The sequence below is a fragment of the Bufo gargarizans genome, chromosome 3 (assembly GCF_014858855.1).
Source record: "Bufo gargarizans isolate SCDJY-AF-19 chromosome 3, ASM1485885v1, whole genome shotgun sequence".
NCBI lineage: Eukaryota > Metazoa > Chordata > Amphibia > Anura > Bufonidae > Bufo > Bufo gargarizans.
The window spans coordinates 398,204,527-398,230,009 of record NC_058082.1 but is presented as its reverse complement, the minus strand read 5'-3'; the positions used below and the strand labels follow the sequence as shown (position 1 = coordinate 398,230,009).

The 25,483-nt window shown below is 46.6% G+C and overlaps 1 protein-coding gene across 1 annotated transcript in view; it reads left to right on the top strand.

Annotated features, from left to right (window-relative positions):
* The first annotated feature begins 19,162 nt into the window (after positions 1–19,162).
* The window catches only part of LOC122932680 (acidic mammalian chitinase-like), a 47,997-nt gene continuing 41,676 nt past the window's right edge, over positions 19,163–25,483 (top strand). Inside the window, exons 1-7 of the mRNA XM_044287238.1 lie at positions 19,163–19,187; positions 19,719–19,748; positions 20,225–20,426; positions 20,612–20,668; positions 20,987–21,152; positions 21,873–21,997; positions 22,645–22,768. Of these exons, the coding sequence (XP_044143173.1) occupies positions 19,163–19,187; positions 19,719–19,748; positions 20,225–20,426; positions 20,612–20,668; positions 20,987–21,152; positions 21,873–21,997; positions 22,645–22,768 (729 nt within the window). The remainder of the gene's footprint in view (positions 19,188–19,718; positions 19,749–20,224; positions 20,427–20,611; positions 20,669–20,986; positions 21,153–21,872; positions 21,998–22,644; positions 22,769–25,483) is intronic.

Genomic DNA, 25,483 nt, shown 5'->3' with positions numbered 1-25,483 from the left:
GCGTCTGGCTGGTCCTGCGAGTGATACACTACCCACCTTGGCCCGAGGAGAGAGACCCATAAATTATTGGTTAACATAAGTCTCTGGATACCAGCGAAAGAGAAGCTGATTTGAACTATCGCGAGATTACGCGATCCCTGCATACTGCTTCCTGAAAGGTGACACGCACTGACATCACGTGGAACGCCGAGACCGGAGAGCAACAAGCGAAAAATTTGAAATCTAAAAACAGCAGATCTCATATCGAGTGGTACAAAGGACCCAACTATCATCGGCAGCAGAAATTACACAGTGACAAGCATTCTAAAAGGCAAGGTAAGAGGGTTTACAGATAGGGGGACGCCCCACTCTAAAAACCCGATCACTACTTATATCCTTGAACCTGGAGTGCGGACTCTGTATGCTGATACATATTTGTGACTTCACTTTGCTACAATAGCGCTACAACATACTGGATAGAACTTTCATACAGGAAATTTATCAAGTTGCTACATAAGCTTTATACGGACACAGTTATCATATAAGGAGACATTACTTAATGTTTTTTTCACTTTATTAACTTTTATGAATTTTCACCAAAATATTGTTTCCCAAATTTTTTTCCCACAGATTATACATCTATTTTGCACAATTTAATTTAATTCATTTATATTGATGCAAGCAACCATCTTTTGAACCTTATCAGTATTTTGTCAATCATAGATAGACCAATCTCAGTGTATTATTATTTTTTATGATATATTACATTTTATTATGTATTTTATAATTTTTATGTGAGATTTTATCATATATACTCTACTATATAAATATTCTACTATAGACATACCAGTTGGTGAGTGCCTGTTTTTATTTTTATATTAATATTTTATATTACACATCAGGGCATATTATAAGCTTACTGTATGGCATGTGTAACGCCCTGCTAGGGGAAATTGCCACCTTTTTGCACCCCCACTATGTCTTATGGTTGATCCTGTGCCATCATATGCATTTATTACCATGTCCTGGACCTTGTGTATCTCTATTTCTATGCAAAGGTTATGTTCACATGTAATGTACCTGGTCTACCAGCAGATGGCGGAATCTAAGGCAGAGCTAGTTTGACTAGAGTGTAACTTCCTATCCATTCTAGCCCTCTCTAGAGAGGGAGGAGTTTTAGTTAGTGAGGAGCAGTTTGGAGGAGCCCCTGGATGGGGAAGCAGCAGGCTCTTGGCCCTCCTGGACGAGCCTGCAGAAGTGAGTCTCAGAGCACCCCCTCCCAGGGGGGAGGCTGTGTTCCAGCCAGCAGAGCCTGTCTGCTCTGTTGGGACCAGAGGCCTAAGCTGAGTGCCTCCAAAGTCAGGAAGAACAATTCCCTGAATAAAGATAAAGACAAAGATATTGTCACGGCGCGGTGTGGGAAGCAAACTCTACACCAAACACAAGAGGGAAGGGAAAAGGTACTAGGCATGGAAACTAGGGAAAGGTCACCACCTAGTGAATCCCTAAACCGAGCTCTGACTACTTGCATAAGCGCTTTCAGATTTTCAGGTCGATCCCAGTCCAACACAGCACAGAACTTCTCTAGATCCATACGAAAACCTGAAGATGAGAGTAGGTAACCCAGGAATTGCACTTCCTGAACTGCAAATACACACTTTTCCATCTTAGCATACAATTTATTCTCTCTTAGTATCTGTAAGGCTACTTTCACACTGGCGTTTCAGGATCCGCCTGTGAGATCCGTTTCTAACAGATCAGTTTAGCCCCAATGCATTCTGAATGGATGCGGATCCATTCAGAATGCATCAGTTTGGCTCCGTTCCGCCTCCATTCCGCTCTGGAGGCGGACACCAAAACGCTGCTAGCAGCGTTTTGGTGTCTGTCCTGGCGGTGCGGAGCCGAACGGATCCGTCCTGACTTACAATGTAAGTCAATGGGGACGGATCCGTTTACATTGACACAATATTGGTGCAATTGTAAATGGATCCGTCCCCCATTGACTTTCAATGTAAAGTCAGAAGTCCCTATTAACATACCATCGTATCTGAGTTTTCTCGCTGTGGCCGGCCGATGCTCCTCCTACTGGTAAGTGACAGGTCTGTGCGATGCGCCGCACAGACCTGTCACTTACCAGTAGGAGGAGCGCCGGCCAGCCACAGACAGCGCATGTAAGTATAAGCTAAGTAACCATGGCAGCCAGGACTGCAGTAGCGTCCTGGCTGCCATGGTAACCGATCGGAGTCCCAGCGATTAAACTGGGACTCCGATCGGAAATGCTGCTCCGCTGCCACCAATGATGGGGGGGAGGGGGGTTGTTAGCCTGTTGCCACTGCCACCAATGCTTTTAATACTGGGGAGGGAGGGGCCGCACTGGCAACCAATGCTTTTAATACTGGAGAGGGAGGGAGGGGGGCCTCACTGGCCACCAATGCTTTTATACTGTGGAGGGAGGGGGGTCTGGCCCCTGCTGCCTGGCAGCACCCAATCAGGGGCACCTGCGGGGGTTAATTGTGTGGATCACAGCCCCCTGTAAGAGATCGGGTGCTGCCAGGCAGCAGGGGGCAGTTATGTACACAGTTGTTAGTATATTCTAACTTTAAGCGTCCCCATCACCGTGGGAATGCCTCTGTGTTAGAATATACTGTTGGATCTTATTTTTCGCGATTGTGAAAACTTAGATCTGTTATGCAGATGGATCCAGCACTGAACGGATACCATCATTTGCATTTATAGGTGCGAATACGTCTGTGCAGATACCAGACGGATCCGCACCTAGCGCAGGTGTGAAAGTAGCCTAACACCTGTCTCACGTGATCCTGATGAGTCTCCATATCTGGAGAATAAATTAGTAAGTCATCCAGATACACAACAACAAACCTCCCCACCAGATGATAAAAAGATATCATTAACAAAATGCTGGAAAACCACAAGTACATTAGTTAACCCAAAGGGCATGACCAGACTCTCAAAATGAACCTCTTTCATCCCCTTCCTTGATCCTGACTAGATTATATGCCCCCCTTAGGTCCAACTTGGAGAACACCTCGGCACCAACAATCTGGTTAAATAAGTCAGGAATCAAAGGAAGGGGCTACAAATCACGGATGTTCACTTAGTGTAACGGATCAACCTCACAAAAAGCTGAATCATGTGAATCAGATTACTAATCCCTGACTAGCTACAGTGTATAAAAATTACTCTATCATTGTATCAAATGAAGGGCTGATCACTACACACCCTGCAAACACAAGCAGCTAGCCTCAGCCACAGTGTTTTTTGTATATGGTCAGGGGTTGACTGCCGCTAATTGATGTATACAACAGAGACTGCGGAACTTTGCTATTTGCTCATACTCCATGGCTCAACGCATTTCCTAACTAACAACATCCTCAGGAGCCCGATCTCAAACACATAGTTTCATTCATTCATCTCAAAGCAGCGAACGCGCGGCACTCTGGTGTGTAGAGGCAGCGCTTCGGCACTAGTGCAGCGAGCAATTAGCGGCAGTCAACCTCTGACCATTTACAAGTAACACCATGTGGCTGAGGCTACCTGCTTGTGTTTGCAGCGTGTGTAGTGATCAGCCCTTCATTTGATACAATAATAGAGTCATTTTTATCACTTTGAACACACTGTACCTAGTCAGAGGTTAGTAATCTGATTCAAATTGTTCAGCTTTTTGTTCGGTTGATCCGTTACATTAAGTGAACATTATGTTTGATGCCAAATGGTACAGATTACAAAAAGCCTATAGTTGGGGGGCAATAAGGGAAAGTAATTTAGTTGCTTTATTGTGTCTCAATCCCCATTATGCATCATTGATCAGCCTATCTATACTAATAAAAGCCCTGTGTATGTGGTGTCCGTGCGTGTGTGCCGATTTGTTAAGTGCGCATGTGCGGCACACAAACCAATCAGCACACACTCCACACACACACACACAGCAGGGACCGCCCAAAGCACCGCGCCGCCGGCCAATAAAAACACGGCGCATCATAGGCAGCCCGGACAGCCCACAGCAGCGCGGTCGTCCAATCAAAATCTCGCCCGGACCGCCCACAATTGCACCAGCCAATAAACACGCGGCGCACCACACGCTGTACGGACATCCCACAGCATGGAGCCGTCCAGCACACACTCCACACACACAGCAGGGTGCGTATGTGCCGATTATATACCATCAGATCGGAGTTTTCTCCAATCCGATGGTAAATTTTAACTTGAAGCGTCCCCATCACCATGGGAACGCCTCTATGTTAGAATATACCATCGGATTTGAGTTAGATAGTGAAAACTCAGATCCGACAGTATATTCTAACACAGAGGCGTTCCCATAGTGATGGGGACGCTTCAAGTTAGAATATACTAAGAACTGTGGACATGACTGCCCCCTGCTGCCTGGCAGCACCCGATCTCTTACAGGGGGCTGTGATCCGCACAATTAACCCCTCAGGTGCTGCACCTAAGGGGTTAATTGCGTATCATAGCCCACTGTAAGAGATCAGGTGCTGCCAGGCAGCAGGAGGCCAGACCCCCCTCACTCCCCAGTTTTAAATTCATTGGTAGCCAATGCGGCCCCCCTCCCTCCCCAGTATTATATTCATTGGTGGCCAGTGCGGCCCCCCCTCCCTCCCCAGTATTAAATTCATTGGTGGCCAGTGTTGCCCCCCTCCCTCCCCCCCATCATTGGTGGCAGCAGAGAATTCCGATCGGAGTCCCAGTTTAATCGCTGGGGCTCCGATCGGTAACCATGGCAACCAGAATGCTACTGCAGTCCTGGCTGCCATGGTTACTTAGCAATTTTAGAAGCATTATACTTACCTGCGCTGTCTGTGACCATCTGGGCTCTCCTCTTACTGGTAAGTGAAAGGTCTGTGCGGCGCATTGCTTATAGCACAGACCTGTCACTTACCAGTAGGAGGAGCTCCCAGTCGGTCACAGACAGCGCAGGTAAGTATAATGCTTCTAAAATTGCTAAGTAACCATGGCAGCCAGGACTACAGTAGCGTTCTGGTTGCCATGGTTACCGATCGGAGCCCCAGCGATTAAACAGGGACTCCGATCGGATTTCTCCGTTGCAACCAATGATAGGGGGGGGGGGGGAGAGGGGAGGCTGCTATGGCCACCAATTAATTTAATACTGGGGAGGGGAGGGAGGGGCTGCACACTGGCCACCAATGAATTTAATACTGGGGAGGGGGGGCCGCACTGGCTACCAATTAATTTAATACTGGGGAGGGGGAGGGGGGCCGCACTGGCCACCAATGAATTTAATACTGGGGAGGGATGGGGGGGGCCGAACTGGCCACCGATGAATTTAATACTGGGGAGGGGGGGCGCACTGGCCACCAATTAATTTAATACTGGGGAGGGGGGCTGCACTGGCCACCAATGCTTTTAATTCTGGGGGGTGGGCGCACTGGCCACCAATGCTTTTAATACTGGGGGGGGGGAGGGAGGGGGGTGCACTGGCCACCAATGCTTTTAATACTGGGGAGAGAGTGAGGAAAGGAGGGAGGGAGGGGGGCGCACTGGCCACCAATGCTTTTAATACTGGGGAGGGAGGGGGGGCGCACAGGCCACCAATGCTTTTAATACTGGGGAGGTAGGGAGGCGGGCCGCACAGGGGGGGCTGAGATCCGCACAATTATCCATGCAGGTGCGGCACCTGAGGGGTTAATTGTGCGGATCACAGCCCCCTGTAAGAGATCGGATGCTGCCAAGCATCCCCATCACCATGGAAACGCCTCTGTGTTAGAATATACTGTCGGATCTGAGTTTTCATAGTGAAAATTCAGATCTGAAAAAGCTGTTATGCAGACGGTTTCGCACTGAACGGATACCATCGTTTGCATTTATAGGTGTGGATCCGTCTGTGCAGATACCACAGAAAGTAGCCTAAAATAGGGACTCCTGGCTTTACATTGAAAGTCAATGGGGGACGGATCCGTTTACAATTGCATAACAGTGTGTCATCCACAGATCCCCCCCTAACAGTGCTATCCACAGATCCCCCATAATAGTGCCATCCACAGATCCCCCCATAACAGTACCATTCACAGATACCCCCATAACAGTACCATTCACAGATACCCCCATAACAGTGTCATCCACAGATCCCCCATAACGGTGCCATCCACAGATCTCCCCATAACAGTGTCATCCACAGATCCCCCATAACAGTACCATTCACAGATACCCCCTTAACAGTGTGCCATCCACATATCCCCCATAACAGTGTCATCCAAACATCCCCCCTTAACAGTGCCATCCACAGATCCCCCATAACAGTGCCATCCACAGATCCCCCCATAACAGTGCCATCCACAGATCCCCCAATAACAGTACCATTCACAGATACCCCCATAACAGTGTACCATCCACAGATACCCCCATAACAGTGTCATCTACAGATCCCCCCATAACAGTGCCATCCACAGATCCCTCATCACAGTGCCATTTACAGATCCCCCCATAACAGTGTCATCCACAGATCCCCCCCAATAACAGTGCCATACACAGATCCACCATCACAGTGCCAGCACTACTTTTCTAGCACCTGTTTTTGTAACGGGCTTACCACCAATGAATTTAAAACTGGGGAGGGAGGGGGGTCTGCCCCCTGCTGCCTGGTAGCACCCGATCTCTTACAGGGGGCTGTGATACGCACAATTAACCCCTTAGGTGCGGCACCTGAGGGGTTAATTGTGCGTATCACAGCCCCCTGTAAGAGATCGGGTGCTACCAGGCAGCAGGGGGCAGTCATGTACACAGTTAGTATATTCTAACTTGAAGCGTCCCCATCACTATGGGAACGCCTCTGTGTTAGAATATATTGTCGGATCTGAGTTTTCACGATATAACTCAAATCCGATGGTATATTCTAACAGAGGCGTTTCCATGGTGATGGGGACGCTTCAAGTTAAAATATACCATCGGATTGGAGAAAACTCAGATCCGATGGTATAATAGGGACTCCTGACTTTACATTGAAAGTCAATGGGGGACGGATCCGTTTGAATTTGCACCATATTGTGTCAACGTCAAACAGGTCCGTCCCTATTGACTTGTATTGTAAGTCAGGACGCATCCGTTTGGCTCCGCCACGGCCAGGCGGACACCAAAATGACATTTTTTTTACTTTCCTTCATGTCTGGTGATCCTCCATAAATCACGGAAGACACACAGGAAAAAAAACGAACACGGAACAATGGAGCCCCGTTTTGTGGACCGTGAAAAAATACTGTTGTGTGCATGAGGCCCTACCAAACTCTCGGCAATATACAGTACTCCCGCATGGCCGCTCTTTCATCTTCAGAAAGGTTATATAACCTAGATTTGGGCAACTTCGCTCCGGGAATAAGATCAATCATATTCCCGGTGTGGGGGTAAACCCTGACAACCAATCTCAGAAAATACATCAGAAAAATCAGAAATGAAAGAAGGAACAACATTATTGGTCAAGACAGAAAGAGCTGTATTAGGACAGTTGTCCATGCAATAATCACTCTAATCGAGAATCCGTCTTGCTTGCCAGTCAATGGTAGGATTATGTTTGCTCAACCATGGTAAACCCAGAACCAACGGAGCAGGCAGACCCTCTAGCACAAAACACGAAATGGATTCCTGATGAAAATCACACACTCTTAAACGGATGTCCAGCACCATCTGTGACAAACATTTCTGAGTAAGTGGTGCGGAGTCTATTGCAAACACCGAAATATTTTTCTCTAATGCACTTGTTGTCAACCCATGCAAACGGACGAACTGTCCATCAACTAGGTTAACCCCTGCCCCATTGTCAATAAACACCTTAATTCCCACAGTTTTGGACTCTAGCACCACCTCGGCAGACAGGAGAAATCCGGTACTACCAGTAAATGACAATATGTGCGTTTTCGGACTCCCCACCCACATCACCTAGAGTAAGATGGGAATTAAACATTTTTTTTCTTTTTGTTTTCACCTTGACGCTGAACGTACGGACAAACATTAACAAAATGTCCTCTTTTTCCACAGAAAAAAACATACTCCTTTCTTATGACTAAAACACTTGCAAACAGGCACAGGGGTAGCTCACCCTAACTGCATAGGTTCGTAACCAGGAATAAACTCAGGAGTCTCTCCACCTAAGGGGTCAGAGGAACCCGCCACGTTATATGATAGTTTGTCTTGAGAGTGACTTAGATCTCTCTCCCAGGTGTCTATCCATACGTACAGCAAGGGACATAGCCACTTGCAATGATTTAGATTTTTGTGAAAGTCCAATGGGTCCTTTAGCCTCTCAGATAATCCCTGACAGAATTGGCTACAGAGAGCCGAATCATTCCACTCCATATCCGTAGCCCATCTCCTAAATTCAGAGCAATAGATCTCTGCAGAACGGTCTCCCTGCTGTAAACCACGGAAATTGGTCTCGGCCAGGGAAATCCGATCAGGCTTATCATAGATAAGAGCGCTGAAAAATGAATCTACCGAGCGGAGGGACTGTGATCTGTCTGGTAGAGAAAAAGCCCAAGACTGAGCATCCCCTTTAAGCAATGACATTATAATATAATACCCACTCTTTGACTCTCATCCCTAGATGAGAGTAAACGTAACTTAAAGTACAATTTACATGACTTTCTGAACCAAATGAAATGATCACTTTCCCCTGAAAATCTGTCCGGAAGTGCAACCTTAGGTTCAGGACAGCCCTGGTAACTACTACTGGCACCAGCAGCCTGTGATCCCTGGATCTGCGTGCGGAGGTCAGCTACCTCAATAGACAGACCCTGCAATTGTCTAGTCAGTGCAGCGATTGGATCCATAGCCTCAAAGACACACCCAAAAAAAAAATGACGGTTTGAGGCGGTTGATAATGTCAGGGCGCGGTGTGGGAAGCAAACTCCACACCGAACACAAGACGGAAGGGAAAAGGTACTAGGTCTGGAAACTAGGGAAAGGTCACCACCTAGTGAATCCTTAAACCGAGCCCTGACTACTATCCGTTTGAACAGACCTCGATGGTAGGAATGTTCATACACAGGAACCTAGAGCACTATCTGACCCTAAAGGGCCCTCGAAATTGTGTCAGGACAAATAAGTCCTGTTCCTTCCCAGCTGAAGTAACAGGAGCCTCCCTCCTAAAACCAAAAGATATGGGAATACAACAACAAGAAATAAGGAAAAGACACTTAACTCCAGAGTACGCGGTCGAGCAGGAACTGAGAGGACAACCAACACCAGCACTTCCACAACCAAAAGCTATCAACCGCATAGCATGATGGATGAGAACATACTAAATAGAGGAGTTGGAATGACCACTTAAGCTACACCAGAAACAAGAGGTGTGGTCATATCCAGCAACAACACAGAAACAAGTGAAACCAAAGAGGCCAAGATATAGGTCAAGATAAAGACAGAGTCAGACTACAGAAAGTTGATTTGCAGCCTACGGCAGAAAGGGACAAGTTTCTATTTAGTCCAGCCAACATAGCAGAGATGAATGAGTACAGAAGTAGCAGGGCTGATTGTGTTTGTCTGTCAGAAGTTAAGACAATATCTGCTGATGACCAAAATAAAGTTGGAAGATTGTTCCCTGATGAAAGATTATGACAAGTAAATCTGTTTCTTGACTCCAATCAGCTCTACAAATCCCTCAACTGTTAACCCTATTATCACTGCTTCGGACGACCACTCTTGGGGTTCCCGGATATCCAGGTAGGAGCAGTGATGGCCAGTTCACAGTGTTCGCCAACGAACGCATGCAGGCTGCCATCTTAAATCACAAGTCCGGCGATGCACAGGTAAGCTCTTACCTGTGCCTGCGGCGCAAGCCGATCTGAAACAAATGCGGCCACCGGGAGCAGGCAGTTCCGAGAACAGCCGCCGGGGGCCTTCATCGGGCTGTTCTCAGGGGAACTGACCATCACTGGGTAGGAGCACCATGACAAGTGCACAAGGGACACTATAGGCAACCCTTACATCCCTCTGGCATTCCTACACCTGGGTTCCACCATCACCTTCTACATAGGGGGACCTAGCCCTTCGTTGCTGAAATGCAACTGGCATCATGATAAAAACTCTAAAAACTTTAATAATCCCCATAGAAGAGACCCCTTGTGCAGGACCTGCCCGCCTCACATGAGTATTTTATTTTTCAAGATTCCACTGATAACATAATGACATATGTGTTGGTGCTCATGGCATTTTCTTTAAAATTTAGATTTTACTAAATATTTTCCAAAGTCTTCTTAAAAAAGAATGGAATATTAAAGGGAATGTGCAGTTACCTGCTTATGACCCCTTTCAGACGAGCAAGTGTCACGCTGTGAGTCTGCAGCACAGCACCCGTCCTGAACTTCCAGCACAGCCGGGTCACATAGCCTTATATTGATTTATGATGCTATGTACAGTTCTGGAATGTATTGGATAACACAGTCATAATGCTGTCAGTGTTATCCAATACATTCCAGACCTCTAAGCGTTACATAGCATCATAAATCAATATAATGCTATGTGACTCCCGGCAGTGCTGGAAGTTTAGGACGCGTGACACTTGCTCGTCTGAAAGGGGCCTATCTGTCTTACTAATCCTAACCTTAATGATATGACCTTTGTATACAGATAAGACAGGATCCACCATTCACAATATGTCAAAGCTTATCTATTTCTTCCTTGTACAATAATGACCTCTGCACAGGTCACAGAGCATGCCTAGAAAACTCTTCAATAAAGGTCAATAGGGTCAGCTCCAAACCATTGTGTCTATGGCCCATGAGGCTTCTGTAAAGCAATTTTCTTAATGCTTTCTAAATGCTAAGAAAAGCTCAGGCAAGATGGCATCCCCGTTATCATGTTTGGGTAATAGAAAATACATGAAGAGGGCATTGGCTATTTGCTCGGTCCTCCCCAATTGCCTAACCCCATACACCGAGCCCCTCCCCCCAACCCCAAGTAAATAAACACACCACACCACTGCTTGGATTTAATCGGCCACAGCAGCCGTTTATTTAAATACATACAAATTAAATAACATAAGTTAACCAATGACGAGGGAGGTCCTAGAAGCCCCAATAGCTTAATAACACTGGAACACCTACGTCACCATCTTACCCCCAGCCGTTGAACCCAGCTCGGAGGCAGCAACTGATGGCCACGTAATTAGTTCCTACCAGCTCCTCAATGAGAGTCCAGCCCCTCCCGCGGGGCCCTCCCATCCTCAGGTACCACCATATTCCTCCACTTCAAGGACCTCCCCCGCCTCCAACAACGCGCAGCTTGACCACCTCAACCCTGCGCGTCCCCCCACATACGTAACGCAATTTCCACACCACTCTGGAGCCCCAGAGACCACAGATCCGTCCCCACCGCATTTAGGTGCACGCCATCAGCCCTCCAAAATGCACCCTCCCCTTTCTCCAGCACCTCATGCCGCACCACCAGCCCACCATTCCGTGCCATAAACCGGCCCACCGCCCTATTCACCTTGATCCGTGCCTTATTAAGCCTCTCCACCGACCTCGCATCCCTCCAAACCTTCCGCGGAACAATGTCAGACCAGACCGTGATCACCCCCGGAAACAAAGCCCAAATCCTGAGCAAGTCGAACTTAATATCGCGAACCAACTCCCTAAAAGGCCGCTTACCCAAGTCGTTCCCCCCCACGTGCAAAACCAACACGTCCGGGGGGCGGTCCAACTGCACAAAATGATGCACCTCCCTCATCACCTCGCCCCACAACATACCTCTCACCCCCAACCACTGGACCGTAGCCAACTCCGGACAAAAACCCAACTGTCGCCCACTCGGCCGCACATCCGCTCTGATCGCACCCCAAAACACATAAGAGTGCCCCAAAATCCACACCAACGCCGCCGCCGTCCGACCTGCGAACACAAAAGAACAAAATTAACACCAAACCACCACCCCGATCCCATTACAACAAAGCAGGCCGCACATAGGATTTAAAACGCACCGACTCCCACCGCCCAATCCTCCTAATCACTTCCTCACTGGCGCCCAGCCTGGCGGCCTCAGTCGCCGCACCAATCCGGAACGAATGCCCAGAATAATCCTTGACCGGCACCCCCAACGCCCTCAAACACTTCCTAAAGACAGCCAAAAATTGAAACCTAGACAAAAAGGAACCATCCTCATGCCTAAGGAAAGGAACCCCGTCCCTCCCCAGGCCCGCCCCATAAGACCGCACACACCGAACTGGGCACATCATACACCCTGGAACCGAAAACAACATGAAACTACGCCCCCTGCCCTCCTGATCCGTTTTTGACCTGCGAATCCGAACAGACAACCTGTCCCCCATCAACTCGATATCCTCACTCCTCAGCCCCCCCGCTCGACGAACACTGTCACACACTAATTCCCCCAAGCGAAAGGCGCCAAAAAACGCCAACGCAAACGCAGCCCTAAACAGCCCCAACTCCCACCCGGAACTGCAAATCCCACCCAACTGTTCACCCATCCGCCCCAACAACTCAAAAGACACCGGCCTCCGACAATCCGGCCCCCTGCACGCGCCCCTCCGCCAACCCTTCAAAACCTGCCGTACCAAAAACTCCTTCGTCAAATCCCGCAGCCCCCGCAGCCGGAAACCGAACGCAACCCCTGCAATAAAATGATTCACTTTTGACACCGACCACCCCTCGCCCTTCAGCTGTCCCAACAATACCAACAACCTCACATCCCCATCACCGCCCCCAGCCCCCCAAGCCCTGTTCCAAGACTCCCAGATCGCCCACGCCTTACCATACTCCCTCCACGTACCCGGACTCAACGAATCCCTCAACATCCCCATCACTTCTCCTCCAAGATCCCCCACAGCCACGACGGACACTCCAGACCCACCGCCTCCGCTTCTGGCGCTAGAAGCCGGAACCGCTCCCACTGTGAACGAGAAAGAGAATCCGCCACAGAATTAGACACACCAGCCACATGCTCCGCCACCACCCACACATTAATAGACAAGCAGCGCAACACAAAAAACTGCAACAGCCGCACCACCGGCGGAGAAGATGCGGACAAACTGTTGATAGCCTGAACCACCCCCAGATTGTCGCAATGAAAGCGCACCTTCCTGTTCCCCAATCTCTCCCCCCACAACACCCCCGCCATCACAATGGGAAAAAGCTCTAACAAAGCCACATTCCTCACCCACCCCCGACTGACCCACGAGTCCGGCCACACGCCTGCGCACCATTGACCCTGGCAATAAGCCCCAAAACCCACCCCCCCGACGCGTCAGTATATAACTCCAACTCCACACTATCACACAATCCCTCCATGACCAACGACCTACCATTGTACTGACCTAAAAACTCCGCCCACACCCTCAAATCCCCTTTCAACTCCTTACGCAACCTGATAAAATGATGCGGCGCTGACACCCCTGCCGTAGCCGCGGCCAACCGTCTACAAAAAATCCTACCCATTGGCATAATTTGACAAGCGAAGTTCAATTTTCCCAACAATGACTGCAACGCCCGCAACCTAATCTTCTCCCCTCCTATGGCCCTGCCAATCTCCTGCCGCAAATCCTCCAACTTATCCTGGGGAAGTCTGCACTCCATCCGCTCTGTGTCTATAACAATCCCCAAAAAACACAACTCCGTCACCGGACCAACTGTCTTCTCCCGCGCCAACGGTACCCCAAATCGCGGAAAAACTGACTGCACCGTGTGCAGCAACAAAGAACACACCCGTGAATTCGCCGCCCCCAAACACAAAAAATCATCCAAGTAATGGATAACAGATGAACAACCGGAAACCTCCACCACAACCCATTCCAGAAACGAGCTAAAAGTCTCAAAATATGCACATGAGAGAGAGCACCCCATCGGCAAGCACCTATCCACAAAATACTCCCCATCCCAAAAACAGCCCAACAAACCCATGCTCTCCACGTGCACCGGCAACAAACGAAATGCCGCCTCCACATCAACCTTAGCCATCAACGTCCCCCGCCCCAACCGCCTCACCCATCTCACAGCCGCATCAAAGGACGTATAGACCACCGAACAAAGTTCAGGAGCTATACCATCATTGACCGACGCCCCTTTCGGGTAAGACAAGTGATGAATGAGCCGAAACTTATTCGGCTCCTTCTTCGGCACCACGCCCAGCGGAGACACCCTCAACCCCGGGATCGGCGGTTCCTTGAATGGACCCGCCATCCGCCCCAACTCCACCTCCTTCCACAACTTCTCCGTCACCACATCCGCATGATCAAGCGCGGACCTAAGATTCTTATGAACCATAGGCCCCGCCGTAACAACCGACGGAATCCGAAAACCAAAACTAAAACCATCCCCCAACAAAACAGCCGCAACCCGATCCGGGTACCTATCTAGGAACACCTGCATCTCTTCCAACCGCACCGGCGTCCGTCCCCTTTCCAGCACCATCCCCGCCCCTATTCCTGCCCCCTTTGAAGCAACGATTGGCGCCATGGGCCCCCCCACACCCCGTGCACTCGTGCTTAAATTTGCACTTGGCCCCAAATCTGCAATTTCCTTCGTTAAATAGGAAACACAACCCCTTTGCCGACGCCGCTGCCAAGGCACCCGGGGAAGACCCCCCGGACTCCCCCCGAAAGGACTGCCCAGTCCTGGGAGCCGCCGTCACCCTCAACCACAACCCAATGTCCTTATGATCCCATCGGATATCGGGCCTAACCGCCTTCCGCTGCCGGAACTGCTCATCATACCGGAGCCAACCCATACCCCCATAAACCCTATACGCCTCCCCAATCGCGTCCTGGTAGCAAAAAAGCGCCGAACAACAATCCGGCGACCGCTCCCCAATGACACTCGCCAATATGGCAAACGCCTGCAACCAATTAGCAAAAGTACGCGGGATCAAACGATGCCGCCGCTTATCCTCATCCTCCTTCTTCCCCTCATCCTTCTTACCCCTATCCAGGTTAAACCGTTCCAACGGAAGCAGCGAGAATATCTCCACATACTCCCCCTTCCAAATCCTCTCCCTCACCTCCTGTTTCAAATGAGCCCCCAACGGCCCCTCAAAGCAGACGTACACCTCCCTGCGCGCCCTATCATCCAACCTCTGCACTTCCTCCTGACCCCCCGCCTGCGTTTCCACTGACACCGACCCCCCCACAACCCCCGGCGACCCTGCCACGGCCCCCGGTACCACCCCCCACCCCGGCAACGGAGACCTCGCACCCGCTCCCATACCCGATAACCATCCCGCCAGACCCCCCAACAACTGCCCCAAACCCCTACCAAACTCCCCCATGGACCCCCCCCCCAGCAACCGGGAAACCCTGCGCTAACATGGAGCCCCACGCAATCTCACCAGGCACCGCGGGCGCTGTGACTCCCGCTGCCGCAGATCCTGACTCCCGCCGACCGGACACTCCACCATCCTGGATCCTGGACGTCGACGGCTGTTCATCCCGGACCTCCTGCACGACCCTCTGCACAACACTGGACGGGCCCCGGGCGAAGACCTCGGTGCCCCCCACGGCAAGGGGATCCTCATCCGCGCTGCTCCCATCTTCTCTGGACCTGCGCCGGCATCCGTCACCACCCAGCGCAGCCCGAGGAAACACGACGTCGTCCAGAAGCCGAGCGGACCGCCCGCTTAAGGAGGGACAGGGCCGGTCCGCCGTTCCCGGTCCGGAATCCATCAGCACCGCCGCAGGGAGAGGGGGAAGGGGCGTCCCACTCCGCTCAGGGCCCCGCCGCGTGACGGGATTCCTTCCACGGCGTGAGCGACTCGCAGAAGGCCGAGCAGCCGCTCTCCGCCGTGAAGGGTCCACAGAGGGGCTCCCTACTCGGCGCCGGGCCCGTGGGGTGACTTCAGGGCTTAGGCGCGCCGGCGGAACCCCACGCCGCGGCCGGGCAGCCCGAACTGTAGGGGAAATCTCCGGAGCAGGGGACACCAAACAGGCACCCACCTGCTCCTGCAGCCAGCCAGGCCCCCGCACCTCCGCCTCACGCCGCAACCGCTCCAGCATGGCCTCCACTGATAATACAGGCGCCGACATCTTGCGTCTGTTCCGCTCTCCTGGCCGCACTGACACTGCTCCGCCCACTTCCTCCTTCCCTGCTCATGCCGCGCCCCCCGCTGCCTCGGCAACTCGCGCCTCAGCTGGATGCCGCCCCCCGCATCACTTAACCCTTACCTCACCTCCCTCGCCGCCACGCCTCTTCATGCGCGTCCTCCCCCACCGCTGCGCTCCTGTCCGGCCTGACTGATCTGAAATAAAAAAAAATTAAAAAAAGATATATCTTGCTCTCTGGTTATAACTGGCAGATAACATTTTGGTGACACATTTCCTTTAGATAACTTAATAGGGAACTGTGAATAAAGTGTGCTTCCTATGCTGGGTCCCCACCTATCATGAAAACATGAGTCATGTGTACCCCATTAAGCTTTCGAAAGTGCATATGCATAGCCCTCTCCATTATAGTCTATGGGAGTTACAGAAACAACTAAGCCTCTTTGCAATCCCCCGATTAACACTTTCAGGAAAAGTCCATTTTTATTTATTTTTTCATTTTCATTTTTTTCCTCCTCACATTCCGTACCTTTTTTACTTTTCCTTAGCCATATGAGGGCTTGTTTTTGTGTGAGAAGTTCCTCTTTTAAATAGCAGCATTTCATTTTCCATATCTACTAAGGGAAAACAGGAAGACATTCTTTGCGAGGTGAAATAGGAAAAAAATAATCCTGCTGCTTTTAGGGGGTTTGTTTTTAATACATTTACTGTTAGCAAAAACAAAATGACAATCTTATGCTGAGGGTTGAATACAGTGATTACCAAATTGATATCTTTTTATTATTATACAGTACTTTACAATTTTTTACAAAAAGAAAAAACTTTTGAAAATAATTTTATCTTTGCATCGCCATATTCTGACACCCATAACTTTTTTATATTTCTGCTACAGAACCGTATGAAAGCTTGAATTTTGCCAGGCGAGCTTGTAGGTTTTATTGGTATTTTGTTATTTTAATTTTTTGGAGGGGCATGGTGGTGGCAAAAGACAGCAAATTGGCCATATTTTTTCTCTCTTGAGGTGTTCTTTGCACATGAATGTTTTTTATAGTTAAATAGTTTGGACATTTTTGGATGTGGCAATAGTAATGTTTATGTTTTTATTGTTTGTTTTTACATGTGACATTAGGAAATTAGTGTAACATTAGGAAATTGCCAGTGTGGTGAAGGGAGTGGGCCTATACATTTTGTTCAAAACATATACAAAGTTCCTCATTGACATGTTTTTTATTTATTTTTTATTATGGCTAGCAGCAATAGATCAATGCAAGGAATGTGGATGTGCGATCTATTTATTTTTTTTATACAGTTTGGCAGTTTCAAACTAAGCATACCACCATGTATGTTAGATGCCGTGAAACAACTATATGTCTCTTGTGAAAGTTTGGTCTTCTAATGTTGAGGGCTGTTGAGGGCTGCTTCGTGTTGTGCACTATTGCTCTGCTAGTAACTCCATCCACTGCCTTGACAGTCCCTATGATTTCAAGGTTGGTAGCGGTGAAGCAGAAGAAGCCAGATGCACTGAATGTAGCTACCCACCCACCCACAAAGGATCAAAAAGCCTTAGGGTGGGTTCCCACTAGCGTTAGGGATTCCGTTATGGCTTTCTGTTGGTTATAACTGAAAATAACGGAATCCATAAGACGGAAGGACGGATCCGTTCTTCTGCCCATAGACTTGTATCATGACGGAATGCAAAATGGAAGCCTTTAAAAGGCATTCCGTTTGCTTTCCGTCCTAATAGAAGTCTATGGGAATCAAAACAGATCTGTCTGGGTCCTGTTAGGCAAGACGGAACACAGACGGATCCGTTATGCTTTCCCATAGACTTCCATTAGGATGGAAATCAAACAGAATGCCTTTTAAAGGGTTCTGCTGCTGGGCTGATTTACAGCCAGGTGAGGTCAAAATGCCGGACCGGATTTTAAATGCCGATCCGGGTTTTGGCAGCACCTGGCTGTCATTAAATAGGCAGCTGGGCTCAGAAGCGATGTCTCTGTGTTGGGATCTGGGAGCCTTGTGTCTGGATGAAGGCTTGCTACCTGTTTGGTGTGAAAACAGGTTGGTGCTGCTATCAACAAGGACTCTTTGAGGCAGAATTGCCGCATGGTGTGAATTACCACCAACACCGCAAGGTGACTTTTTGTTTAAATGTGACTGCTTGTTTTGTCACTTGCCAAAAGTGTGAATAAAACACTGAACTGTTTGATCCAAAGAACTTGTTGTTGCCTCTATACTGTGTCCGCTAATCCTGTCTACCAGAGCGAGTGCCCACAATATATACACATATATATATATAGCAAACAAATAAAGTAGCAGCACACCACTATATGCGCTAAGACTGAGTGAACAGGTGAATGTGTGAACAGAGTCAAATACAGGACGCCAAATAGTTACTGCAAAGCAGTGAAAGAAGTTCTTAGCGCATATTATTGATCAAAAATATGTCGAGCCCACCTACCAGACGACAAGGTAGCTTCTTATCAGATGGGACCTACTCTAGCATGAAATGCCCAGCACCATTGTTTCTCTGATTAAAAACACCAAGGGGTGGGAAATGGGCGAGGAGTGCTAAGTTCCAAAGAGGATGCCTGGTCCTCTATAATATACCACTATATACCAAAAACGGAACAGCACCTCCTGAGACAAATCGCGGGTGCAAGCTACCCGGCAATAATACAGCAAACAAATAAAGTAGCAGCACACCACTATATGCGCTAAGACTGAGTGAACAGGTGAATGTGTGAACAGGGTCAATATACACATTTCTTGGAATTATAGAAACACATTTTTATAAGAAAGCCATGTGTTTCAAGGTGCCTACCCTACATGGCAGTATGCTTGTTTTCAAAGAGGATATAGATTTATAAGGGGATATTAATATCCATTTTATAGCTTTTCAGTTTTAAAGGCCATTAGTGTTGCTTTGGCACTGGCTGCCTTGGGATGTACAATATCACTGTACCTTTATCAGACTTCATGATTTCTGAATCATTGCCAGTATTCCATATCAAACTCCCATGTGTTTTAGACTTTTTTTTTTCTCAAGACCTGTCACTAAAGGATTTGTTATTTCCACCTGTGCAGCTCCCAAACTGATAGCAAGAAATCCTTCTCAATAAAGCACCATCGGCAATCTCATGGCAGTTCAAAATGAGCAAGATGCTGCTTTGGGCGGGTAAGACAATGTTAAAATGTTAACAATGTAAGGGCTTATCCATGCCTCGTTTAATGCATGACAATATCCTGATAGCCTTAGAAGCAGCTGTCTGACATTGTATGCTGTTATTTAATCTACCATCTACAAGGACACCCAAATCCTTCTCTATAAGTGACTCTCCCAGTGCTACATCCCCTAGAGCCTAGGACATAGTGTTTACACTATAATGGGGTCCAGCAGAGATCCGACCAAAACCCAGCAAATATGAGAAGGCTGTGCTGCTAGTTTGAGACTAGTCTTATTTTTCATTTTCTTGTTCTGACTGATTAGAAGAATGGAAAACTCAATGCAAGTGTGAACTTAGCCTTACATAGATGTTTTCATACATTTGGAACATACTTGCTGTATTGCTACATAACGTGCTTAATATGTCCCTGTGAGGTCTTTCACCCTCCACCAGATGGGTTTTTGAGGATTTGTTATTTAATTCACCATGCCATCTAGCTTCTATTGTATTAAAATGATGTTTCTGTTTTCTCTATGACACAGGTCTATTTCTGCTGCTGCATGTTCAGCTGGGTAAGAGATTAATTTATTTAAAATGTAGATATCAATTTTTTTTTTTAAACTGTTACAAAGAAAGAATGCTAAAATGTAACAAAATATAGTAGAAAAGTAAACAGTCATCAAGGCAAAATGTCTTCAAGTGCATCATAGAGGCATGTCTAGCAGTGAACATTCTCTCATCAAGAAGTACACCACCCAAAAGTAGCTTCTGAAAGCCTTTTTATAGGGCAACGGGGAAAGCACTTTTATCCCTTCTTGTGTCAATACCCAGTGTCTAATCAGACCTACTTGTAATCATTTACATATCTGCCTGAGACATAACTGCAGCGTTTTTCAGCAATCCCACATATCTATCTGGGTGTGTTATTTTTTTTGCCAATGAGTGTATGTTGGATATGTTACTAACAAAATTAATATGTACGGCACAATTAATAAAAGTGTATTTACATTAAAAAAAGTATCAAATTAATGTTTCTATATCTTTTCAGGTTCTACTTACAAACTGGTTTGTTACTTTACAAACTGGTCACAGTATCGGCCTGACCAGGGAAAGTATGTGCCAGGGAATATCGACCCGCAGCTCTGCACACATCTCGTATATGCCTTCGCCACCATGAATGAGCATAAGATTGCGCCATATGAATGGAATGATGATGTCTTATACAAACAGTTTAACGACCTAAAGCAGAAGTTAGTATTATAACAAATTTGTTCATGTCTTTCTTGGGTTTGCTCACAAGAGTCATTACAGTCCGTTAATTACTGTATGTATTGTGCAAACTGCATTCATTCTAGTCCTACAGTGTAAGTTATACCCATACATCCAGCTCAAGTATCCTGTATAAACCCATTTTTTTTTTCCCCTTTTGTTTCAGAAATAAAAACCTGGTGACATTATTGGCAATCGGTGGTTGGAACTTTGGAACACAGAAGTAAGCCTATGTTTATACTGTATATATATATATGCTTGAGAAAGGCTCAGGATTTTGAGCCGAAACGTCGCCTCTTGTGCCACTGTGGCTGAATAAAATTTTTTGAACATAATTCTCTATTGGATGTGCTGTCCATTTCTACATACAAAAGTTGGGTAAGCAGTGATAACCCTGGACATAGCACCCGTCATTTTGTTATGCTTTGGTGCTGCCACATTTTTCCATTTTTTTATATATATATATATATATATATATATATATGAAAATGTGCTAAAATCATACAACAGCTCTAAAATGATACTACTTTTTGGCATTTAGGTTCACAGATATGGTTGCTTCTTCTGGAAACCGGTCAATTTTCATTAAATCTGTGATTGCATATCTACGACAAAATAATTTTGATGGAATAGACCTTGATTTTGAATATCCAGGATCTCGAGGAAGTCCTCCAGAGGATAAGCAGCGATTTACTGTACTGATACAGGTGGGGATCTAAATTAAAACGGATTTGGCTGGCTGTTCTGACATAGAACAGCTTGCCGTAGTTCACCAAATCCAGCCTAGCCAGATACTACTGTTTACTGCTGACATCATTGACAATGACCCAATCTCTTTCCGGGAAAATGACTGCTTTCAGTCGGACAAAAACCATTGCCAAAACCTGGCCAGATCCCGCCAGATCCCATTATAGTTAATAAGGTCCGGCGGTGAACATCTGTATCTGGCTAGGCTCATGGCCATACAATCTTCTTTGGGCACTGCATGTCACTACAGCATTTAATGCAGTATGCCACATTTTATTTCTGCTGTTTAGTGTAGTGTTCACTGCAGCACTACTCCCTTTAAAGTCAATGGCAGCAGTGTTACAGTATTCACATTGGATGGAGTTACTGTTCTTGCAAGCTACTATAGAGCAGCTGATTGATTGTGGTGCAAGGACCCCAGCGGTTCAGATATTGATGGCCTATCCTGAGGACAGGCCATCAGTATAAATGGATTGTAAACCCGCTTTAATTATTTCCGTGTTGCTGCATATCTTGCATATGTAATATTTACTGATTTTCTTAGCATCTTTATAGGTAAATTAAACAGAAATTTCCTATAGGCTATGGAGCAATGGACTTGCTGCATGGTAAACAGAAGAACACATTTTGTTATCAAGTCCTAATTAATTGTGTTGCTTTATCATTTTTTTCTGTATTAGGAAATGCTTGATGCATTTAATGAAGAAGCAAGATCCTCAGGTCTTCCTCGACTCCTAATCACAGCAGCAGTGTCAGCAGGAAAAGGCACCATCGATGCTGGATATGAGATAGCAAAGATCGGACAGTAAGTCTAAGCCAGTAAATCAAGGGAATGTAGTAAAGTGGAAGTTTTTAAGGTTTTGTAATCTTTTCTAGTAGCATGACTTGTCTGTCATCTATTGTGGTTTTCATTGCGCAATAGAAAAACATGAGTTTGACAGTATTTTTGTAAATTATAAAGTTAAATTTTTGTACAGCCTTAAAGATATTACCACAATGCAAACATCCCCTATTCCCCTATCCACAGCATAGTATCTGATCGACCGGGGGGGGGGGGGGGGGGTCGAACCGCAAAGAACCCCAATAATCATGACAGCTTAGTTCCTGTTACTGTGAAGGAATAGAGCAACAGCTCAAGCATGCACGCTGCTGCTTTCCTACTCCAGTTCTCCGGGCCCATCCGCACGTCATGATTTCTGAACATCCCACAGAATTTTATTATATCACCTGCTCAATAGTAAGGAAAGCCTTAAAACATAGTCAAGCTTAACCTACCGATCCATTCATTTTGGAGAATGGGCCCTTGTTTTCATGATTGGTGGAGGTGCTTGCAGTTGGACGTCCACCAATCAAATACTTATTCCCTATCCTCTGGACAGGTGATAAGTTTGTATTGTGGGAATACCCTTTTAAGAAATGAACAAGGAATGACTTTGCTCTATTTCTTCATAGATTGCTGGATTTTATCAGTGTGATGACTTATGATTTCCATGGTGGATGGGACACTCAATCTGGACACAACAGCCCTCTGTGCAAAGGTTCCACTGACTACGGAGAGTTGCAATACTTTAACATTGTAAGACATTTTTATTTTTATGTTGGAGGTAAAGTAAAAGGGAATTTGACACCAGTTTTATGTTGCCCTATCTGAGGGCAGCACAAACTGTTGACAGAGACCCTAATAAACGCTAGGCCACTTACTTGAATTGTACACATTATAAGAAGAAAACTATCAATCATCCGCAGAGGGTCAGGAGAGTCAGGAACTCATGAATGTGAGGACTCCTGAGCTGGTATAGTTTACTAAGCTCACTCTTGAGTTGTTGAATATTGATTTGTCAAAATGACAGGGTCACTTTAAGTAACTTGGAGAAGGATCTCTGTCAGCAGTTTATACTGGCTTCAGATTGGGCAGCATAAAACTGGTTGACTGATTCCCTTTATTCTTGGAAGTTAGAGGAACAATTTGGCTGGACTTATTTTTTATACATTTATTGTTGCAGATCAAGACTTTTTTGATATGAAGATATCATTTAAGGGGCTTTTAGGGGTAAGGCTGGGTTCCCATTGTTAGATGAGCAGAATAACAAAAATAATTGCACATAAACCAAGCCAAACAGACCCCATTGGCTATAATTTTTTTAAATCTTTTTTTTAATGGACTTAATGCCTCAAACTGTGAAGGATACACTAAACAGAACCTCTCACGTAGATGTGAACAAGCAGGAAAGAATACTTTACTGAGCCAAGCAACATACTTACCATATAAGCCCTACCCTGGAATGCCAAACCTGCTGAGAATGCCCATCTATGGGAGGTGCTCAAATATGCCCCACTCATTTTGGCGCAGAACAGCCCAAATTTGCCAGGAGAGTCCATGTACATTTGAGACTGTACAACAAACTGTATTAATAATAAAAAAATCACTATAGTAATTCCCCTACCACATCTCTGTCTAAACAAAAGTGGGGAAATATGTTGTTCATGTAGATGTCATGTGATGTCTTCTAAACTGATTTATGCCGAAATTTTGATTAAAAATTAGGGTAGAAGATTGTTTAGGAGAGGACAGTGTGTAGCTTGAGACCAAGCTGTCAGACACCCAGTCAGCTGCAAAAAACCAAACAGTGTAAAATTATTAATAAGAACCTATAATTTTTTTAGCCCAATACGCAAAAAAATAGAACAACCAACTAAGCCTAATATCCACTTATCTTATGTTCTTGCTTTGTTCAGTGTCATAATTGTAGTACACAAATGATGGCAACAGCACTACTCAATCTTCAAAGCTTCTATTGGATGCTCATCCCTTTGAGGTCCCACTCCACCTGTGGACCAATGTTATGTAGACAAACCACTTCAGACGGCACTTCAAATTATGCAATTTAACATGAATATCTTTAATTAATCCAGCTGTAATTAGTGCAACAATAATAGAGCAAGCCCAAAGATTATACGGTCCTTTTTTAAAGCCTGTGCAGTGCACGTCATTGAGATGACGGCTGTCACGTCTAATTGCAGACTATGAAAAATAAAATAGAAAACAGTGTGTTCGTCTCTTAGGCTGCAGCCATATCTTCTCGCCCTCTGAGAAGATAATCTGTAATGGGAATCTATAATAGGATTATACAGGCAAAACTTGAAAAATTTGAATATCGTGCAAAGTTTATTTAATTCAGTAGTGCAACTTAAAAGGTGGAACTAACATATGAGATAGACTCATTACTTGCAAAGCGAGATTTTTAAAACCTTTATTTGTTATCATTTGGATGATTATGGCTTATAGCTTATGAAACCCCAAAGTCACAATTTTGAGGTATCCTTTGCTCAGGGGGTATGAATTAATTAGCTGACTAGAGTGCGATACTTTGAGCCTAGAATATTGAACCTTTTCCCAAATTCAAATTTTAAGCTGCATTAATGCCATTCCTTTTTATTTGCGTTACTGAAATAATTGGACGTTTGCACGATATTCAAATTTTTCACCTGTAATGTATAATGGGAATCCCTGGCAGGGATCTGGTCGCTTTCCAGCATATATGTCAGTTTTTGGCTGGACAAAAATGCTGCATGTAGTATTATTTGTCCATCCGAAAGTCGGCAAATATACTGGATACAGTGAGCAGAACACAGTGCCGGAGTTCATTATGCAGATATGAACCTGGCCAAAGAGAAGAATACATTGTCTATTATATTTTTTATGTATTGCAGTTGTGATATAGGACAGGAGAGTAGCAAGAAAAATAAGGAGATTATGTTACATTTTGTCTGTTTTTATTTGTTTGGATTTTGGCCTAGTGTCCCTTTAAATGAATAGGGAAAACTTTTAATGGGTTTATCTACTTTTACCCCTCACCCACAACAGCATCATAAGAGAGGATGGATCCGCCCCAAAGACAGGAAACCTGCAGCACAAAAAGGCAGAGACTCCTCTCTGCCCTCAGTATGGTTTCCTGTCTTTGAGGGGAAGCCTGTGGTTCATCCTCCTCTCCCTAGGCTGCCCTGTTACCTGCGGTCCCCCGTTCTTGTGCGGCATGGGGGGGGGGGGGCGAGCAGAGGTGCGATGGCTCAGCACTCCTGAGCCCTGGAGGGCACAATGCTTCGGTGCGATAGCAAGCACCAGTAAGCATCCGTTGGTGGCAGAGGACAGAAAATCCGGCCAGGGGGAGGAGTCTTGGCTCCGCTCACATGATAAACCGCTTCCGGGTTGAGAATGAGGCCTGGAGCAAACGGATGTGCGGGCGCATCACGTGCGGAGGGGGAGTGGTCAAAAAGCCACTGGAACCCGGAA